At 38.9% G+C, this 23061-nt stretch overlaps 1 protein-coding gene across 7 annotated transcripts in view; it reads right to left on the bottom strand.

Annotated features, from left to right (window-relative positions):
* Positions 1-5571: 5571 nt before the first annotated feature.
* Positions 5572-23061, bottom strand: part of flvcr1 (FLVCR choline and heme transporter 1) — a 49455-nt gene continuing 31965 nt past the window's right edge. For 3 of the 7 annotated variants that reach the window (XR_015077471.1, XR_015077494.1, XR_015077490.1), the window contains 2 exons: positions 19621-21469; positions 5572-16263 (listed from right to left, as the gene is read on the bottom strand). Coding sequence is in view for 2 of the 7 variants with exons in the window: in XM_085981238.1 (XP_085837364.1) it covers positions 16186-16263; positions 19621-19676 (134 nt within the window). In the remaining 5 variants the exon portion in view is untranslated. The remainder of the gene's footprint in view (positions 16264-19620; positions 21470-23061) is intronic. The other 4 variants (XR_015077476.1, XM_085981238.1, XM_085981243.1 and 1 more) reach the window with 4 other exon arrangements.

Below are 23061 nucleotides of genomic sequence, written 5' to 3' on the forward strand. Positions count from 1 at the left end.
GCGCCTTGGCGACATCATCTGAAAACACAGCGTCAGTTTCTACATGTACGCTGATGACACCCAGCTCTACTTCACTACTACCTCCTCTCGACCCCTCCACGGTGTCTAAATTGTCAGACTGCTTGTCCGACACACAGTTCTGGATGAGCAAAAATTTTCTCCAATTAAATAGTGGAAAGGCTGAAGCCATTGTTTTCGGTCCATGCCACAAACTCCGGTCCCGAACAGCTGACTCCATCGCTCTCCCTAACATCTGTCTGAGGCTGAACCACACTGTTCGCAACCTTGGTGTCATATTTGACCCTGAAATGAGCTTCTGACCACATATCCGCAGCATAACAAAGACCGCCTACTTCCGCCTCCGTAACATCGCCCGTCTCCACCCTCGCTTCACCTCATCTGCTGCTGAAACACTCATCCACGCCTTTGTTACTTCTAGACTTGACTATTCCAACGCACTTCTGGCTGGCCTCCTACATTTCACCCTATGTAAACTTGAGGTCATTCAAAACTAGGCTGCCCATGTCCTAGCTCGCACCAAGTCCCGTTTGCCCATCTCTCCAGTGCTCGCTGACCTACATTGGCTCCCGGTTAAGCAGCACCTTGTTTTCAAAATTCTCATCCTTGTTTTCAAATCCCTCCATGGCCTCGTCCACCCTCCACCCCCGAGATATCGGCACTCCTCTAATTCTGCCCTCTTGAGCATCTCAGATTATAATCGCTCAACCATTGGTGGCCGTGCCTTCTGTTGCCTCAGCCCTGGAATTCCCTGCCTAAACCTCTCCGCCTCGCTTTCCTCCTTTAAGATGCTCCTTAAAACCTACCCTAATTTACCCTTATGTAGCTTGGTGTCAAATTTGTTGTCTTAAAATACTCCTGTGCAGCACCTGGGGACGTTTTACTATGCTAAAGGTGCTATATAAATACACGCTGTTGTGATACAAAATTATTTAGCAAGTATGTAATTTCCTTATTTTCAATTACATGATCACCAGCATCCATCTTTAAGGGGTCCACATTACCCTTAACCACCCTCTTTCTCAATATATTTATAAAAACCTTTCGTGTTGTCCTTGATATCGCTCGCAAGTTTTTTCTTGTATTCCCTTTTTTGGGCTTATTACTTTCTTTGTATCCCTTTGCTGCTCTTTATAGCGAGAAACACTAGATTTATCAGGGAGGCACAGGCCTCGGACGGTAAATGTTGCTATTCATATTTTGAACACGTCAAATGCTGCTGTACAGAGAAGATTAATCATTTTGTTGTAAAATTTGTAATTTTATATATCCTTACTATATTACAAGTCTTATTTGCTTGATTAGTTACAAACAAACATAGAACCTTAGTTTTTCATTGTAAGTTTAGGTACTGGCTTTTTATCGGCAAGTTCCCTACCTTTTCAGTTGTGGTTTGTTGCAGTTCCAATGGGTTTTCCATTGAGTTGCTCATGTTGAGCAGATAATATGCTGTTTTAGAACAGAAGATGCGTTATATCACGTAATGCACAATGTATTGTCAGGGTTAATAATTCATGGTGACAATGTCAAATTCTGTTTTTATTAAAAGATATTCTGTGATTTATTCCACTGTTAAGGGGATCAAATTTCACAATTCTGTTCATTTCCTGTGGAAACTAAATAATTTGCTTATAATGTCCCAGATTTTGCTGGTAAAATAAAGGCACCTCAACGACACACAAATCCCATTCCTGCATATAGTGAAATGTTGTTGATTTAAAAAACATCAACTTTAAAATATAAAATTTTTTTTTTCCTTTGTCTCTCTATCCAATCTTTCTTTCCCTCTCTTAGGCCACAATATTTAAGGGGCAGATGCGGTAGCCAGGGAGGGCGGGCAGGGAAGAGAACCTGGAAAGGCCGGGGACACAAGAGGTCCTGCCGAATTTAATATCAAGGCCTTTATTTCTCTTTCTGTACTTGATTTGCCATTGAATTCATACACTCTAATCTCTCCTGCTCAGTCCTTCGTCTGTTTATTTCTCAATCCATTAATCACATTGATTAAGGAGATAAGACTGTTGGTCCCATCGTTTACCAAAGTCCCAGATGCCCTGGCCCGAATTCAGTTTGCAATTCCAGCAACTTATGGGCAAAAACATTTTTGAGCTGAAGGGTACAGGAACACGTCTAACAGGGTACAGAAGTGAGACGCCCCGCTCCAGCAAATTCAGGGCTGATCATGTTTAAATCCCTTCATGCTCTCGCTTTCCCTAACCCTGAAATCTCTCCTCCTCTTGACTCTGGCCTTTTGAGCATTCCCCCGCCCCACCATTAGCGGCCGTGCCTTTAACCGTCTAGGCCCAACGTGTGAAATTCCCACGCTAAAAGCCTCTACCTTCCTCTTCTCAAGGCTCTTCTTAAAACCCACCTATTTGACCAAGCTTTTGGTCACACACCCCTCTCCCCCCAACATCTTTTTGTCTGATTATGCCTGTGAAGCATTACTCAATCCCAAATGTGTTTGTGAAGGAAAAAAAAATCAAAAATCCCGAAGCATGACAACGTGCATTTATACAGCGCCTCTAACTTAGGAAAAAATATCTCAAGGCACTTCAGAGGAGCGTAATCAAACAAAAATTGACACTAAGCCAAAGAATGAGACATTAGGAAGGGAACAGGTGGGTTTTAAGGAGGGTCTTAAAAGTCAGGGAGGTGGAGAGGCTTAGAGAATTCCTGAGCGTAGGGCCTAGATGGCTGTTGGCTCGGCTGCCAACGCTGGAGCGGAGGGTGGGGGGGATGCACCAAAGACTTGCATTTATAGAGCCTTTTATGACCTCATGACGTCCCAAAGCACTTCATAGCCAATGAAGTACTTTTGAAGTGTAGTCAGTTGTATTGTGCCAAGTAGGATGAAAGCAGAATTCTTAGAGGCTAACTCCTTGCTGATTGAAAATAAAAATAGCATTTTATTAAAGCAGACGTTTATTTACTGTTGCAGAGAAAGAGACACAGTGGAACCTGTATATTTATTCATGCAGCTATAATACCAAGAGAATACAGTATCTTCCCTGGAACTAATCATAAAACAGTTAATGCAATGTTTGTAACGATCTATTAGAAACCTATCCACCCACCCCAACTTTGTGAAGACGCTTGCCCTTCACTGCTAATCCAAGAATCCACCAAAACCAAGGTTCCCGCTTTACAGTACTACCAAACCACAGGACACTCCGCTCCCATGCTACCAAACCCCAGCTTCCCCACCCACTGCTGTGAAACTCCAGGACCTGCTGCCCCAGTGGTACAAAATTAGGAGTACTTGGACCATCCCCATTGTGTTCCAAAGTCTATGAGTGACTCATAGTCCTGCTAAAGTCCAGTATTCTCCCCCACTGAATTCTCACTCAACTGGTGAAAAATCAGCAGTGTGGGACTCTCAGCTGCCCATGAAGATAGAAACATAGAAGATAGGAGCAGGAGTAGGCCATTCGGCCCCTCGAGCCTGCTCCGCCATTCAATGCGATCATGGCTGATCATCAAGTTCAGTACCCGGTACCTGCTTTCTCCCCATACCCCTTGATGCCTTAATGTATCCAACTCCTTCTTGAATATATTTAATGAATTGGCTTTAATGAATTCCACAGGTTCACCACTCTCTGGGTGAAGAAATTCCTCCTCATTTCTGTCCTAAAAGGCTTACCCCTTATCCTTAGACTGTGACCCCTGGTTCTGGATTCCCCGACCATCGGGAACATCCTCCCTGCATCTAGTCTGTCCAGTCCTGCCAGAATTTTATAAATTTCAATGAGAACCCCTCTCATTCTTCTAAACTCCAGCGAGTACAAGCCCAATCGACCCAATCTCTCCTCATACATCATTCCTGCCATCCCAGGTATCAGCCTGATGAATCTTCGCTAAACTCCTTCCACGGCAAGAATATCCTTCCTCAGATAAGGTGACCAAAACTGCACACAATACTCAAGATGTGGTCTCACCAAGGCCCTGTACAACTGTAGCAAGACATCCTTGTTCCTGTACTCAAACCCTCTCGTTATGAAGGCCAACATACCATTTGCCTTCTTAACCGCCTGCTGCACCTGCATGCTTACCTTCAGCGACTGGTGCACAAGGACACCCAGGTCTCGTTGCACTTCGTTCTCCCAATCTATTGCCATTCAGATAATAAACTGCCTTCCTGTTTTTTACACCAAAGTGGATAACCTCACATTTATCCACGTTATATTGCATCTGCCATGCTTCTACCCAATCACCCAACCTGTCCAAATCATCCTGTAGTTTCTTGGCATCCTCCTCACAGCACACACGCCCACCCAGCTTTGTGTCATCTGCAAATTTGGAGATATTACATCTAGTTCCCTTGTCTAGATCATTAATATATATTGTGAACAGCTGGGGTCCAAGGACCGATCCCTGCGGTACCCCACTACTCACTGCCTGCCACTCGGAAAAAGACCCGTTTATTCCAACTCTTTGCTTTCTATCTGCCAACCAGTTCTCTATCCAAGTCAATACCTTGCCCCCAATCCCATGTGCCTTAACTTTACACGCTAATCTCTGATGTGGGACCTTATCGAAAGCCTTCTGAAAGTCCAAATGCACCACATCCACTGCTTCTCCCTTACCTATTTTATATATACTAGTTACATCCTCAAAAAATTCCAGTAGTCAAGCACGATTTACCTTTTGTAAATCCATGTCCCAAACTGTGGGGACGGAATCATTAATAACTTGCATTTATATAGTGTCTTAACATACTCAGGGTCTGTAACCCGTGCCTTTAAGGCTGTTTCCAAGGTGCATATCATGTTCCACTGAAAGGAAAATCAGACTGCACCATGCCGCTCCGAAGGTAGAAGTGAGGTCTGAGAAGGACCAACGATAAATCCTTACCTTTTTTCTTGCTTCTAAAGGAGCAAGAGGGGCTTTTATTTGTAGGTAATTGACCCTCTCTGGGTTTGATTACCTCTCCCTGGTACAGTCCTGGGTCTTTATAAAGGCCCTCAATGAAACTAAGACCAGGTCTGAGCTGGAGAGTTCTGATGGGTTTCATCGGGAGTTACCAAGTGGAACTCTTAGGGTAGTAATGGAACTCACCCAGACACACCTCATTGATTTAGGGGTGCAGGTAGAAAGCTATCTTGCTTCTCTTCCCCCCCAAGCTAACCGTAAGGTCATAGGGAAGAGAGATGTCTGGGCAAGCTACAAGATGGTTACCAACAGCAGTGGAACCACATTCAGCATGAATCCTTGCCTTCAAGACATGGAAAAATGTCTTTTTAACACAAGAAAGCATAGCATTAGTACTTAACTTTTTTTTTTTTTTAAAAACAGCATCCAATCAAATTTTATGTTAATTCAATTTGATCTCTTCATATTAAAGTAATCAAATATATTAGATGTGTCAGCTACCCGAAAAAAATAACAAATTCTTCAAGAAACTGAAATCTGTTACACCAAAAAGTGCAATGTGACCAATTCCCTATATCAAAGAACAATCCCTTTGAACAAAATACACCTTCAGACCACTTTTAAAGATATCCTCTGTCCAAGTTAAATTATGCTCTCTAAAAACAAAATTCATTGGAGCCATTTGTATTTTATTTTAAACTTTTTATTTTAAATGCTTCAAGAAAAACAAGAGGTAATACAGCATGTATACAACAGGACATAATTACATATAGCTTCCAAGAAGCAAAACACTAGATATACAGTTGTTATACAGTTCATTCACAGTGCTAAACTCAGTTAAATGATTCAAATCTAGTGTAGACAATAAAGAAACTCTCCCCAACCAAGGTTCCAGGAAAGAACAGTAGTTGAACAGAGCTGCAAAAAAAGGGATAAAACGCTGGGTAAAAATGTGCTGCACCCTCCATTCAAACAACTGTCCAATCATTATAAACTACTTTAAAGTATGCTCTTTGTACAGGTCATACTCTGCTGCCCATCCGTCCTAATGCCTTGAGTTATCGGCACAAAATGGCTATATCCAAAATGGCTTTCCAGTTTTGCTGGTATTTAAGACACAAGCAATTCTCCAAAGATGGATTTAATCTCCCGTGACGATGGAGCCCCAGTAGTCTGAAAGTAGTTTTACAGGCTGATTATATATCCGTTGAAATGTGTTATACTTCAGAGGGCCATGGGCCATCTTGTCAAGATTTACCTTGTGTCACTGATATGCAGCCATCCTTATTAATAAAGTGTTGGAATATGCCATTCTGTTCAAGCATCCAATTTAGTGGATTATTTTTCAAGGGTGCAGAGAACTTTACATACATTAATCTGTATTTAGAGAACTACCGATGAATCCTACAATTTTTACTTTGCTTATACAAAAGAAACAATAAAATTGGGGTCATCTTTTCACGATGCCTAGTTGTCTGATGCTTCTTCAGTAGAAGTGAATGTTGCTCCCATTCAAACCACTAGAAGTCTCCAAGCAATAAATATTTAGATGGATTAAGCAATACAATTTCTCCTTAGAGCTAGATAAGAATAGGATGATTCACATTAAGGCAGCCTTATGGGCTGCTCTACACAAAGCTTCCATCAAAAACCCATGAAGGCAATGACATGGAAGTAGCTTAAACACACTTATGGTGGAACTCCAATCCTCAAGCTAATGTAGCTTTGACAGAAAGGTCCTACAAACACTTGTGACATAAACAAAATCCCCACTAATTACTTCTCCTTACACTTTCCCTCATCCAGGAAGGATGAAAAAAATGACCATTACCGTCTAAAAATCACTGAACACAACAAATTAAATAAAATCATTTTATGGTTGGGTTTCAACATCTACCTGGGGTTAACAACTGTAACTTAAAAATCAGTGAAGACACCAAATTTGTTCTTTAAGGGAGTCATCATCTCCTGGCTAGAGCAATGAAAAGTTTGAGACTATGCCTGAATCCTCCCAGTTTCAAAGAGACTGCTGCTGTGCATCATTACTGCAGAACATAAACAATGGCACAAGAACCACTAAATTATTCAATTTTACTGAATGTAAATAGTTTGCACTAAGATTAATTATGCAAACCAAAACAAAAAAGTGGGCTCAATAGAAAGTACACACATTGATACATGAACCAAAAGCTATGTGCAAGCTGCAAGAACTGAGAAACTTGGGATGTTGATGAATGAATTGTGTCCAATATAGGTAATTTCAAAATAAATTGGATGTGACTTGCTCTTCTGACCTCACACACCATTACTAGGACAATCAAATGGAGAGACAATTTGCTCCTTGGCCGCCAACAGTGCTGCTCAAACCACGGAGAGGTTACTGGCTGCAATTACCTCAAAGTTGTAATGCAGTAAAAATAGCATACTTGTACATTTTTGAAAAAAGTTTCACTATGAACCTGATTACACGTTCAATGAAAGGGGTACAAAGCACCAAATGTACAATTGGGTAACGAATGGAAAATATGAATCTTCTATAAATGTTTACTAGGATATTTTCTGCCAAAGCCACTATATGGTTTTTGCCAAACACACTCACAAAACAGTACCAATTATTTTGATCTTGAAATTCTTATATAGCTCGTAGAACACATGCATAATCCATTTTAAATCATCCAGTTGTTTCCAGCACAGAGCTGTTACTCAATACGTTGTCACTTCAGACAGGCAGGAGCAGAATAAGTATTTAAGGATAACATCTGGTACACATACAAGCACAACACTGAACAGCTTAGTTACAGAAACATAAATAAGGCATATTTGAATCATTTTAATTACCCTTTCCTAGCCAACATATATACACGAGGATACAACAGTTCTAACCGATAGTCATACAGCACTTTATCTGTTTAACGGATGACCAACTTGAGCAATGAATGCATTTTGCTTTTTAAATTATACTGATATTTAAAGTTCTACAAGTCTAAAAAAAGTTGGAGAACTAGAGGATAGTTTGTAATTCAAAATGTCAGAATAAAATAAATGTTTAACTATGTTGGTGTGTCAAACATGTTACCTAACTTAAAGTTCAACATTCATCCAAAACAGAATTCTCAGTATTCAGATGTACGAGTGTTTTTAAGTTGTGAAAAATAAATTTATCACAATATTTACTCTTAACAGGGGCAACACTTTATAGAAGAACTTTATTGGGAATAGCCACTCGAGAGATATAAATCTAGAATTTGATTTGTGCTCAGCTATTTGCTCCAATCTACAGTATGATTGAGGTGGAGTGTATGAATCAAAAAAGTTAAAAAGCAGTAAAGTAACTAATTTTAATACTTCAAAGCCATTGAACAGATCTGAATTATGATCCTCCCAAGAACTATTAATTCTAGTGTACACTGGTGATTCAACACAATACTTTAGGAATCATGCACATTGAATTCAGTCCATTTCACTTGGAATACTGCTATGGTCAACCAAAACTACATGAATCAGCCGTAAGAAAAATATCCAGTAATAGGCACCCTGATGGTGAGAAATATTCATTTAAAGGGGAACCTTTTCATAGCCATGGTTTTTGTCCCATATATTCTAGTGTTGCTGGTTTGATGAGGTTTCTATTTTATGCCTTTTTATTTTTTTTTAATAAAAAGACTTTTAAAACTATGCTAATTAATGTACCCATCACATGCCGAGCTACTAGATGTTAAGCTTTTGCAGTGTGTAGCCACAAAAGTTCTGTTATGGTAGCAGTCCAGACATTTCAAGCTGATTCCTTCTATCTGGGCATATAAAAAACACCTAACACACTTGAAGATATTTTGTATAACAACCATATATACACACACATTACTATACATACAATATAATATGCATTACAATATGTACAGTGTGAAAGTTCACAATCTTTTCAATGCAGAGACCCAACAAAAAGGCACTGCTCAACTCCTTGAGCTGGAGAATATGTGCTGGAGCACCAAAATGACAAGAAACCAGTTAAGGGGAAAGACAATTAAAATGTATTACCAAAAAACTCCTCAATGCTAAACCATTTGAGCATTCTTCTATAGTTCTATAAAGTGGAGCCCTTTCATGAAGAGCTACTTTAAAAAAAAAAAATGAATTGGAATGCGAGTAATGAATGGGCTGGAACCTGCCCTTTTAGTACATTTTGTCTTTCTGCAAAGCACTGTAATGGAAAACAGTGATTTCTTTAGTGCAGGACTAAAGTTAGCATTTTATACTAACTTAGGTCCATCTGGAGTACTGAAGGAACATTAAAAGTTTTAGGAAAACAGTGACAAGTTCGCTCTTGTTTGGGAGGAAGGGGTAAGAATGAAAGAGAGAAAGCACCAAGTGTTATATGGTTCTCCAATAGCACAGCTGAGATCAGGAAGTGTGGGTGTACTTGCATGAGAGTTGGGAAACTGCAGCCACTATTTCACATCCTACCCCTTCCTCACTGCACATCACCCTGGAAAACAAACAACTTGCACTAATTTTACTTATTTAAAAAACTCATCTTTAACTTGATCATCTCATTTCTTCACTGCTACATTTTTCTGATCACTCCAATTTTCCAATGCCTCCAAATTAAAAAAAAAACTAAAGAACTAAATATTTGCAGATAACATACCACAACACAAAACTGGGTTAAAACTCCACGACTCAAATAAAAGATGCTGAGAATTGTAGAGAATAAAAATTGACTGCAAGTAGAAATTTTCCTAAAACAATTTTCTCCAGTTATGCGAAAGGAGCTGGGATTGTTCTCCTTTGAGCAGAGACAGTCATGGGAAAATTTAAGAGATGTTCAAAATTATAAAGGGTTTTGATAGAGTAAATAAGGAGATACTGTTTCCACTGGCAGGTGGGTCTGCAACCAGGTGACACAGATTTAAGATTAGCAAAAGAACCAGAAGCGAGAAGTTATGATCTGGAATGCGCTACCTGAAAAGGGCGGTTGAAGCATATTCAATCGTAGCTTCCAAAAAGGGAATTGGACATATACTTGGAAAGAAAAAAAATGCAGGGCTATGGGAAAAGAGTGGGGGAGTGGGAAGAATTAGACAGCTCTTTCAAAGAGCCGGCACAGGCACGATAGACCCAAATGGCTTCCTTCTGTGCTGCACGATTCTATGAACTGAAAACAGTGACAGGTAACTACAAATACTATATTCCTACCGGTTAACAATAGAACAGAAGAAAGGCATATTTGGGCCAATAGGTATTAATCTTTATGAAAACTATCTCCTGAACAGGAAAAAAAATCACAAAGAACTGTGGCTGCTATGCTACATTCACCAGCAAATTCTATTCAAGTCTTCTACCAATGTGGAAAAAATACTGTCTAGTCACATCAGTGCTCTGAAGCTCAGAGTACAAATGAAACATTCTAACAGGCAGAATGCAAAAAAGCATTTCCCTGCCATTCAGTAAATAGTATACCTTTGGATCCTCCTACGCTACACCGTTCAATAGTTGCTCCTACTCCGCCAGTCTACCTTGCTGCTCCAGCACACAGCTGTAATAATTATGAATAAAATACCCCATTACAAGTTCTGGAAACATCAGTTTCAATACACCACAAACACATCAAACAGGACTGCAACTAAAAAGTCACAGAAGTCACTTTTTTTTTTACTTGAGTGCAAACATATAAAAACAATACTTAAATGATAATTCAAATTACAACCATGATTAGGATACCAGTAATTAAATTTCTTTACTAGCTTTTCTCAGATTAACTTCCATTCAAATATTTTTTTTCATTCATTAGGCTGCAGCAATGCTGTTTAGCCCCTTCAGATTATCACAAATTTAAATATTTGTAAATGAGTTTGATATTTTTCTTTGCAGAACACAACTGTTAAAATGAGCTGCAAGCTAGACATTTCTCTTTGCAGGAACAGTGCAGCAATTTGCACTTCAAATAGAAAGTGAGCTTTTCGCTAGATTCACAAGTTATTTTTTTGCCAAAGATCTCTCAATGTTTCCCTCGATCAGGATACATATTTCTTAAATCGGGTGTGTGTGATCTTAGCCACAAGCAGACATGGATAATGCCCCTCAGTGATTAGAAATAGATTATGCACCTTTCATACCATATAATGCCCCTTCTGAGAATGGATTAAACATATAGGAACTATGAAACTACTCAAATCTACATAATTTCAACCTAAACCATCTGGTAGGAAACTGACTGGAGCCGATCAGCTGCCCATTTTACATCCTGCCCGATCTTGCTTTCCACTAACTTTAATGGAAAGTAAAATCAGACTGAGTTTAAAACAGGTGGCCGATCCGATGCAGTCAGTTTCTCGCCAGGCGGGTTAGGTCAAAATTACCCCTACAGTTGGGAAGCCAGCACTACTACTAAACTACTTCACCATATATATTTCTAAAGGAAAATTGATTTGTGTAACCACAAGGTGTTCCACCAAAATCCTAAAATCATGCCAAAAAGCATGAAAGTGTCTGCAAAGTGATCAATCACTAAACATAATTTATATACGTACAAACTTGGAAGCTTGAAGTTATAAATATACAAATATATACGATATCCCAAACCAATATGGCTTAGCGTACTAGTCCTGGCATAGCAGAGTGCTGTTAAATCAGCAGGCTATCAACTCAGTTGATACTGTTCTAGTAGTGTTAATATTGTATACTTGCCTTGCACTTCTCTTGGACTACCGCCATTATGCATGCATATGCAGCGATGGTACCCCAAGATTAGAAAGCATCCAAGGTGTAGTCAACAATGCTTGGCAGACCAGTATACTTACCTATCAAGTCTACCTAATTAGTTATGCAACCAGGCAAGTATGATTGCTGCACTGATTCAAGCCACATATAGAATAGATTTTAGGGTATAGTGTTAGCTCCTCCAGTTACAACTGGAGCCAATAGGTTAATCCACCTAAAAAGTGACCACCACTAATGAAGGTCTCCCTTACTGGCACATTAAACAGTTGCGTACCATGGATGCACGTGAGTTTTTAGAACTTAATTCACAAGGTAGTTTATCCTGGTGAGCACCACTCATACCACAACTATTAGAAATATTTATATAAAAATATTTTTTCTTTGATTAACAATGAAGACGCTGGTAATGGTATCGTTGGAAATTATACTTTGTGGTCAGAATGGACAGGAAAAATTATGACTATTTGTACATGTGGTGCCAACAGAAATGCTCACACCCTCCCCCAAGGTTCAATGGATACATACATTATTGCACCGACCACACTGATTAGTTAGATCACGGTTTTGAATATCAGTCTGATTCAAGCTAGCCAATCTCAACCAATGGATCAGGAGAACAAAGACAGGGCTCCAATTCCCCAACGGTTATTCAGCAACCTCACTGGAACTGCCCAAGTGCATGCAGGTTCAACTGTGGTGCTCCCAGTGATAAACAATTTATTAATTTCCCTTGACAGCAAAGCTGGTTAAGACAGTGAGTAGGTGGAGCCATGGAGACCAGTATCATTCAGGTTAGATTTGTGGTCTGTACTAGATTGACTCTCAGCCAGGTCAGTGTTTACAGCACTGCGTGCCCTTGGTTAAAAAGGCAAAAAAAAAAAGGTATAGCGTAAACACCCTTGATCACTAGCCAGCAATCCCTGCTGAAAGTGCGCACATGCGGAGAACACAGGAGGCACAGCTGTGATGCGCTCCATGGTAAAATAACCAGCCAAACTCACTGTCTAAGTTCACAGATGAACAATGGCCACCTGGGTAAGTAGTGGAAGGCAGTTAGCACTCGTGAAAGCATACCCCAGTAAAAAGAAAATGGCCAGATAAAAAGGAGAAATTCAGAAATGTTTACTATCAAAAATCATAACTGAAGAAAGATCAGTTCACCAAGGTACACTGCATCACAACATAGTGTTTGCTTTTGAGAGAAAGGGGCAAGAAACAAGAAAGATATTTCAATGCAGGCTTTGTAATATCTTTCATGGCGATGGGGGAAGCACAGTATCTACACATATATAGCACGAGCAAGTTATAAGTAGGACCTACAGAAGTGGTACAAATTCATTTAAGAGCTGACCATCAACTATTTTCAATTATACAAGTGTGGCAGAGGGAGCTTTAATATGGGTTTAGGGTATAGTAGCATAGTGGTTATGTTATTGGACTAGTAAGCCAGAGGCCTGGACTAAGGATCCAGAGACAGAAGTTCAAATCCCACCACGGCAGCTGGGGAATTTAAATTCAGTTAATTAAATAAATCTAGAATAAAAAGCCATCATCAGTAATGATGACCACAAAACTTTCAGATTGTCGTAAAAACCCATCTAGTTCACTAATTAGGGAAGGAAATCTGCCATCCTTACCCGGTCTGGCCTATGTGACTCCAGACCCACAACGTGGTTGACTCTCAACTGCCCTCTGTGGTTCATCAAGGTGGCTGACCACCATCATCTCAAGGGCAATTAGGGATGGACAATAAATGCTGGCCTTGCCAGTGATGTCCACATCCCATGAACAAATAAAAATACCACCCATGCACTTACTTACACATTTCCTCAAAAGATTGTTCACCATTTTGAAAACCTCAGAACCATAGAAATGAAGGGCAGGTACAGTCTCAGCAACTGCATTTTAGTTACTTGCCATGGAGCGAGTTTTAATTTCTTCAAACTTTGACACTCACTATTACGAAAGTTATCAGTACTGCAATGTGGTTTTACCGCGAACCACCGGTATCAGGGGCACACTCCCCACGCTTCAGCTGCTTCCTGACCTGCTGATTTAAAAATATTTACAGTACCAGTGAGTCATGGATTACAGAAGTTCAGGCTAATCCAGTGACAAAACACAGCTTTTGGAACACTGGCTGATTTAGACCTAGGGACTGAGCAGAGCTGAAAACCGTCCCAAAAACCTTACACCTGAATTCTGCATTAGCCTTTTTGGTGAAATTTTGTGGTGAGAAGTGAGCCACATGCTTAGGCCAGGTACCCTTAAAATCAAACACTCCCAGGTCAGGTTTGAAACCGCCAGAGTAAAGTTGTCTCACATCTACCTTAATCCCAATCACATGAGAACACCCATCAATTTTTTGTGCCACTTCATACACTGACCAACCTGATTTTCCAATTTATGCCAAGTAATTTTGCCTCATGAGCCTGATCTAAGCACCAGGTTAAGACAACTTGAGTTTATTTCACATAGGACCTTTACAACCACCAGAGAGAAATGAGACTTTCACTCCATCAGTCTGGACTATATTGGAATCCAGGTCCCAGAGGTAAAAGGACAGTGCACTAACCTGCACCAATTGGTCCCAGCAAGTGAGATGACAGAACAACTAATATTTAATAGAGAATTTATAATCACGAGTGGTATAAACATAAATGCTATTAAAAGTATGTTTGTCTCAAAGGTTTAGTTTCCATTTCAATTGACTTTTTTTGAAAAGCAATGACATCATTTACCATGTGTCCTATCAGTATGAAACAACTTCAAAATACTAGCTTTTTAAAATAGTTGGCTTTAACTGCAGTAATCCAACACGCAGTTCATACTTCACAGCAATGTCACAAAAGACAATCAATCAGAGTTAATTTTTCAAGTGTAGGATTCCTCCCCCACCCCACCTACTCTTTCAGAAAAAAATAGAATACATACTAAAACATTATGGAAATACTCCAAGACACATGTAGGTGTGATCACAAGCTGCACCACAGAATGGTGGATTGCAGGCATGCCACCATAAATCTCTACACAATGAATTCCTGATTTCAGCCAAGCTATCTGGGGAAGGAGGGAGAAAAAAAACACAACAAATCATTGTATGCAAAATAAAAATTTCATTGTGTATTAAAATCACTTGGATGAAGAAAATGATACAATTATATACAGATATGTGAAACTTGAACCACAGTAACTACAGCAATGTACACTTCCACAGTGACTGGTTCATAAATTGACTGTCATCTGGTAAAGGGATAGCAAACTATGGGTCTTTGCAAGTGAATGAAAAAGCAGAATTGACTGCAACTGTGCAGATGTCCTGACTAAGGTTAGCATTGATGAGAGGAGAGGGAAGGGAAAAAAATTAATACCTTTGGTTCTACCAGCTTCTAGGGACTAATGATCTTGCATGAGTTTGATCATTTGGATCTTAATACAGAATTTAATGGATCTAACTAGTTAAAATCTGTTACATCTTCTCATATCAATATTAAAGGCACAACTATTTTGATGAACAGATATTTGCTCCCCCACACCTTGGGGGTTTACAGTACATAGACTGCACTGGACAACAAACTATACAATTTTCACTCTGTAGCTTCATATGATGTTCAAGATAGAATATCATCTGTGAATCTTAAATCTACTGTATTCATTCCTGTGAATGGAATAGATTTAAGTGCAAATTGTATTGTGAATATTTTCTGTTCACTAACATTTGTACATCTATACAATTTGACATCTGTAGCATTTGATTACGGATCAAAAAAACTCTGAAAATTGCATCTCACTGCAGTATATATATATATATATATATAAAAAATTATATACAACAAAACTATCAAATCTGTGCAAGCTACTGCTAAGCACATTACAGTTTTGACTATTTAACAAGAATCAAGTGCATTTCCACTGAAGTTTCTATTTACAATTGTAACAAATTGTGCAAGAGCTATTTACACAATTTAACTTAAAAAATGTAATTTCTCTTTGAATGTTAAGAAGGCTAGAGTTTACTTTTTTGGAGAACTGAATTCTCCCTCACTTTTCAGAACAGTGACCAGTTCTTAAAACTCACCCAACATGGCCAAGACCAATAACTAACAAAATTACAAAGCCAAAAGGAAATTTTTGCACCAGAATAATTTTGAAAATTCAGTGTGCTTACATTGGAAAATTACCAAAAACATTGCTAGAACACTTAAAAATGACTCAAACAGAAAAGGTTTGTATGCAAGAATGACAAAGATGTTCAACTTAGTAGGCTTTTATACATTTTTACATATAAAAATGGAAATCTGGTCCAGTTTAAATCTTCTGTACAAATGATATTTGCCCAAGCCAATCAAATTTCCATTTTTTTGGTAAAAATACCCATCTTATTGGGATACAATAACTAATGCTCTTGAAACCTGTTAAAATGAGTCCATTATCAAGAACTTCTAATAAATATTGGTCACCATTAATAAATTATCACATTTTTCTAACCATTGCACCCTTAGCAGCTGTTCATATATATATTTCAGTGCCATGTACTAGTTGTGCGTTGTACCACTGCTATCCATTCGCCCATATTAATTAGATTGTAGTTTCTTCTGGTGCGTGGAGTTCATTTTGTGAAGTAGAAACTTTTTCTAGTGAATCACGAGCAGCAAGCTGGAGGGAAAAAAAAATACCATATAACTGTTGCACAAGTTACCACTGGAAGAGTTAAAACAGTTTCCATAACATACTTGTTTCTAGCTACTACCCCGGCAAGTACTCTAGTAAGTAGTTATTGTAGAATAATTCATTCACTGAAATATTAACAATTTCTTTAATGTTTCAGCAATGTTTTGCATACCTAGTCAACAGCTGTATACATTACCACCACCCTATTCTGGCTGCATATAGTGATACCACTATTCCCAGCCAGAATGGAGCTGATTGGATAAGTCCCCATCAATCACTGTAGTAAGTGACTGGGATTGATTTTACGCACATAATTTGTATATGTAACTATGCTTCACTCACTGTATTTTGCTGGATAAATCACCCAGATTTTATCTGGCGACGTTGCTGTAGTTTCTGTGACGATTTCTGTTCACTGTAGTTCATAAAGACTCTTTTTAAATAGGCTCTAAACTGTTTGTTTCAGTGCACTGAGTAAATAGAGACTTTGTTTGCTGTAAAATAGACTGCTGTGAGTCCTGCTTTAAGTCCCACCCTGTCATCAACTCATTGGCTGACAGAGGTGTCACTAGATTTATTTGTTTTGACCAAAGGGGGCAGTAGTCTATTTCCCCAAGGAAAACACATGCCCAATTTTTAAATTTCATTTGCTGCATCCATATCAGGTGAAGTAAAGAGAGGTAACTTGGCATATGGAAACTAATATGGAGTTAAGGTTTTTTGGGAAAACAGAAGACTATCATATAATTGCCTCATGAAGGATTCTGTATTATCATTACATATAGCGATACAAGCAGTTAGCTCAGGATTCACATGCAATCACAAACCAGAATCTGGTTTCTCATTTGAAGAGAAGACATTCCAATTAAAGACAGTGATTAAATTTTGCAAGCACTGATCCTGGAAAGCATTGGAGAACTGGGTGCAGAGGTCAGCATGTACTATTTGCAGTAAACTAATCTATGCACCTGTTGAGCAAGGATGCCCACTGGAAGCACACCCTCACAAAACTGACTTTACGTCAATTGTAGTTTGGAACCAAACACCCATATATGGCAGGTCCAGTACTTGAGGTCACTTGCTGCATGATGAGGTAGTACAACCACACTTCTGAATTATTTAAATCCAGAGGTAAAACAGCAATGCCAACCATACACTGAACTTTGAGAGCTAGAGTTTTAGCAGGCATGTATGGGATAGGTTTTGAATTTTAGTAGAATATTTCAAGAAGCTCCAACACCCTTTTCTTAAGGGATGAGAATTCCAAGGCATTGTTTTGGATTTCCACTGGGAACCTCAAGATCCTTAGTCATGCAGACTTATGGAGCAGGATTCCCTATGGCTATTTCATGGTGCCTGTATTGAGCAAACCCATATAGAGAACTGCAGCAACAATTTGGCTATTTGAGTTCTAGTATCTGTTTTTTTCTAGGTATCCTTGCACAGTAGAAACCCATCCTATAACCAGAATAATATGGATGGTTTGTGTGTATAAAAACTTGACATAATGGATTAGTACAATCCCACTGTTATTTTCAAGGCACAAAAATACATCATCTGTCTTAGCTATCCAGTTTTTCCTTTCTTCCCATTCCCCCCAATTTTCTTGCCTTTCTTTCCGAAGGCACTGACTACTTTTTAGGGTTTGAGCTAGCTGCCCTCTGGTACCATCCCAAGTGGCCATTCATCACGAGTCTAAAGAGCAAGAATCAGAACATTCAGCTGCTCAGACATCAAATCTGAGCTCAGTCCTATCCTTCAACATCTTTCCAGCAATGTTTGCTCAACAGAGATTAGGAGCAAGAACCCTGCTCAAATTTCCCTTCACCCTGACTAGCTCTCCCAGAACTGAAAAGGGATATTCATGTCTATGTGGATCAACTATCACCGAGTTAGTTAGCCAAGCCATTGAGGAGGCTAACAAGTTTTAAAAAAAATAACAGATGCCTTGTCTTATTCTGGAGATTCTCCAAACTTAATTTGTAAGTCAGAAAACCAGCGCAGAATCTGCAAACAGTAAGTAAGGATTCCTCAAGTAGCATGGAAACTCCTATGGACCCTACTTGGTTTAAGGGAATAGTTCCAGAGTCCTTTAACTATTAAAAAGTGGAAGGCCACCAGTCTTGCTGGTATGTCAATTTTTAGCTGGAAGGATGTGCATTTTAGATGTGTTCTTTGCATTTAGAGGAACGGAGCCTGGACAGTTGTCAATTGGCTAAGCACAAATCCTTGTGTCGAGTTTGAAATGAGCTCTGTAAAAATGCAACTTCAGAACACAAACAGGAGTGTTGGGTATGAGTCACTGGGAAAGATATTGGACCAGATTTTGCTGGAGCCGGGCATCACACAGCATACCCAGTTAGTTAGACTTGTTCATGCACGTTTAGGTTTTAACATTTTTTGCCCACAAAGTTGCTGGAAGTGCAAGCTAGTAACAGTACAGCAAGGGCAAAAGGGCATCTGGGACCTTGGTGAACAGGACAGTGTATCTCCTTAACCAATGAGATTTAATGATTGAGAAAGAAACAAAGGGAGGACTGAGTAGGGAGCTGAATGACAGTGGGTGAATTTAATGTCAAATCATGTACATAAAGTGAGGGGAAGAAAAATTGCATTGAGAAAAAAAGGAAAAATAAGATTTTCTTTAAATATTTAACATTTGACATCTTTAAAATCTTTTAAAACAATTCCCAACCTGAAGGAATGAGGCTCCACATTAATAATTGTTCACTTTCTGGGCAAGAGAGGATGATTAGTAGTCATTAACAATTATCACTTCATTAAAAGGGTATTACGGTGGTAATTATTAGATATAACTTTCTGTGGCGAGTTTAATGAGCAATTAATGTGCAAATGCAGCAACTTCATGAAAATCATAAGCGCAAGATGCCATTTTCATAAAGCTAAAGTCGGAACTGCGCATATCGACCAGCAACTTGTGGCGATTCACAATTCACGGGGTATCGCTTCCTTCCTACATGGGCCTGGCCGATTTGCGTATTAATAATGGCGTACATCATTCAGACGCTGTTATTTTTTCAGCAAAATCTGACCCAATGATATTTAATAGCGAGCTTGAAACTTGAACAGTGGAAAAGGATAAGCCCAAGTAGGTCTTTACTTTATATGTCAGCAAATGAAAATGAAAAAGAAGCCACTGTTAGGCTTAACGTAACCCCTCCCCCTGAAGGCAATTCATATTTGTATGTGCATGATGATCAGGCAAGGAAGAAAAGGTAAAGACTGAAAATGAAGAACCTCACTCATTAGACTGGTTCCATATCCAACAAATACTGCAGAATCCTTTTCCACTTAAATGAAAGGGAGAAGTGAGCAACCTACCTGCGTACTTGCAGCTAAGTTTGCTTGTTGTCTTCTTAAGTCTGATTTTATGAAAACTGTAAAGAAAATAGAAATTATGAAACAATCTATTTCTGTTATATGCACATTTTAGCAACAATGGAACCTATGAAAGTGAACACTTACAACATTCTAAAAGATTGGTTAGTTTACTTAGTCAACTGAACCATAACAAAATTGTTTAATGTAATTCTGGTACAGCAAACTTTGTTCAGCACCTTTTTAAAACCATTAAAAATATGAAGCTTTAAAAAATGCATAACTTAAAATGAAGACTTTTCAGATACAGTTTCCATCATACAAACTATAGAGATATTACAAATACATTGCTAATTATAAAGTAAAATTGGAGGTATTACTGAAACAAACCTCATTCACATTCTTTAAACAAAAGTTGTTCTTAATAATGACAATTTCACTGTAATCAATTACATTCACCGTACTATCTTTCTGTGGATGTTATACAGTTGTGTCAATTTATCAGAAACCAACAAGGAACAAAAAAAATTGTAACCCGCTTCTGTCAACCTTTTTTTTAAATCACTGATGAGGCATATATTTTAATTCAATTGAATAGCACCACACACAAAACAAAAAGTATTGACTTTACATTTTTGCAGGGTCCTTACCTCACACAGCTTCCAGACAGAACACTGGCTGAAAATAGTAAGACTAGCCAATTTAGAAATAAAAACGTCCAGCACATATTAGAAGTAATTAATAGAAGGGAGTGATTTCAAGGCAGTATAAAAAGAGGAAATGAAGGTAGGACTAGCGGTTGATCAAAATAAAATAACAGTGCAATAGCAGCCACAAAAACGTATGCTTCAGAGGCACGAGCGATTTAAATTGTAGGCTTATTTTCTGTAAACTACAGGCCCTCAGTGTATGTATTCGAATTACACAAAAAGTATAACATATTTACATATGCGTTAACTTTAATGGCTGTTAAATGTTACTACCATGCAGACCAGTCCCATTGTCCCAAAAACAGTCCAAGACTCGGGATTGGAGCAAGAAGTTGTGCAGAAAGCTAGGGCTTGGGAGGGAGAATTACGTGTTGAGACTCCACATAGTATTATCATTTGGTGTGACTGCAGCACAAGCCTGTTTCCTGTTGTCACATTTGACCTCAACGGACACTTGCATTATTGTTTGATTATGGTCAGCCACATGCAGCACCGGTCATTTCGACAGTTGCTCAAGAGGTGCGAAACATTGTAGAAAGCGCCAGTCTAGAAGCCACTAGTGTTGCACAAAGCCATGAGCTTCATTTTGTAATTTATGCCCTCCAAAAATCTCAAAATAGATTACTGCCTCATAATCACTCCCAGCTATTCCTTCTCCTCCATTTAGTGTGGTGCACAAAAGCTATATCCAATCTCAAATACAGAAGCTAATTCACCATATTATACCTGCATACCTGATGGGTAGTGAGTGTAGATTTTAGGTATGTCAGTTGTGCAGTTGCTCCATTCTTTTCAGGTTTATGCTTTAAACTAAATAAGTTTATCAAAGGATTACTTGTGCATGCAGTAAATGCTACCCATTGGGTTTTATAGTTCTGTTAGAAACAGCTGAGACTCTTGTATAACATGCGATTTTCCCAACCTAACTTCAGTAAGTAACTACTGAAGAACACAAAAGGTTTTTGTGTGTGCACATACAACATGGGAAGTATTAAAAAAAAGACACTTCACTATTAAGCCATACCCCTACAGATTCATTACCTGTAACAACAGACAGTTGCATACCATGTCTAGTGGCTGGAGGAAAAAAATTGTCACTTTTCCACATCAGAGGGTGGACAGACTAGAGTATGAACTTTCTGCTGGAGAAACAAAAAATAAACTGACACTAACTTATTTTGATGTGTACAGAATAGTGTTTATAGCAGGTCAGATGTTTAGGGTTTTTTTGTGCTTGTAAGTAAAGTCAGAGTTAGAAAGTCGTTTTTGGCAGCCCCAGCCAGCATCAAGCACTCCTGGCAAGGTCAAGTATCAGTCAGATGCAGAGTAAAACTCCCTTTAATCTGCCCCAACAAACTGTCTTAACCACAACCTCATAACACTTTAATAGCCTCCTAAGAGTCAGGTTGCTGACTGGCGCCAAACCACACGCGGCCTTGTGCAGTGGAATTGTGTGCAATAAGAAAAAGTTCAAGATGACCAGACTCATTTCATGTAAAGTCTTTAAAACAAAGGAAGCTTTCATTCCATATATCCAGCCTCATTTCAACAGATCCTGGAGGTGTGAGGACAGTGTTCCAAACCCTAACACCATCAAATCCCCATCAGAATTGTTTCTGGTTACACGATGGTTTCTGTTACTAGCAGCAGCATAACGCCGCCTTACCCTGTACACGATTTTCCATGGACAGTCACAATCCTGGTTCGTTCATGTAGACTGGTTATATTCCTTTCCTAAAACCTAAACAGACTAGCTTCACAATTGACTTGTTAATAAAAACATGCCAGCAAACCAAACAAGAGCTGAGTGTGTCACAATGTTGCAGAACACTCAAAGAGTTCACAGGATGTCAAACTGCAAGAATGAAGGCTTAATAGTTTATGAACATCACAATGACTCTGAAGAGGAGTTAGATCGTTGAAAAATGCTCCAGCTATCTTTATAATTTAATTATTTTGTCTCTCCTTCAGTGAGCTTTCCATTCATGTTTATCCATTTAATTGCATTTCTGCCCTTACCACTGCTTTTTTTCTTACCGCCACTTGCATAGCCACCATGTTTTGCCATATGCCTTTATTTCAAGTGACAGAAGAGTGATCAGCGTTTTAATATTCACCCACTGTATAGAGAAGAGATACTGGAAATCTGTTAGAAAGCTGCAAAACATTCAAGAAGCTCTGTTGGAGTCAGTGTACTTAGTCGAGAATTTGTGCACAACCTCATTCTTGGCACTATCAATTAGTAGCAGCCTCCCGTAGGAGAACAGCTTATCATTATGGAACCTCAACCAATTGCATAGGGCCCCTTGCTCCCACATCTTGTCTAAACCTCAAGGATGGGGAGATGTAGTTTTAAGCACCCACAGCTACATCTGGATGACCAGAAGAGCATGTTGGGGAGCACGCTGTCTATATCGCTACTAGGTCGGTCTGTTCCCAGTTTTGTCAAAAATTCTTCAATGATTTGTCCACCGGGATTTAAAGAAATAATGAAGTGAAGTTTTATAAACATATTTTCTCTGAATTTCATTCTTCAGCCATGTACTTCAAGAAAAAGATCCAACATTATTCCTCTACATAAAAAAAACTGCCCTTTCACTGACTTAAGAGTTCTAGCTATTGTTTGATCCCCCAGGTCTCCAAATTCTCTCATTATGCACTAGCAATAACTTGCATATGACTTTCTAATTTAATGATTCACTAACTGATACGGTTTTTGCAAAGATGTTTTTTG

Source organism: Somniosus microcephalus, chromosome 3 (assembly GCF_052327205.1).
Source record: "Somniosus microcephalus isolate GS21.2 chromosome 3, FLI_Smic_1.0, whole genome shotgun sequence".
Taxonomy (NCBI): domain Eukaryota; kingdom Metazoa; phylum Chordata; class Chondrichthyes; order Squaliformes; family Somniosidae; genus Somniosus; species Somniosus microcephalus.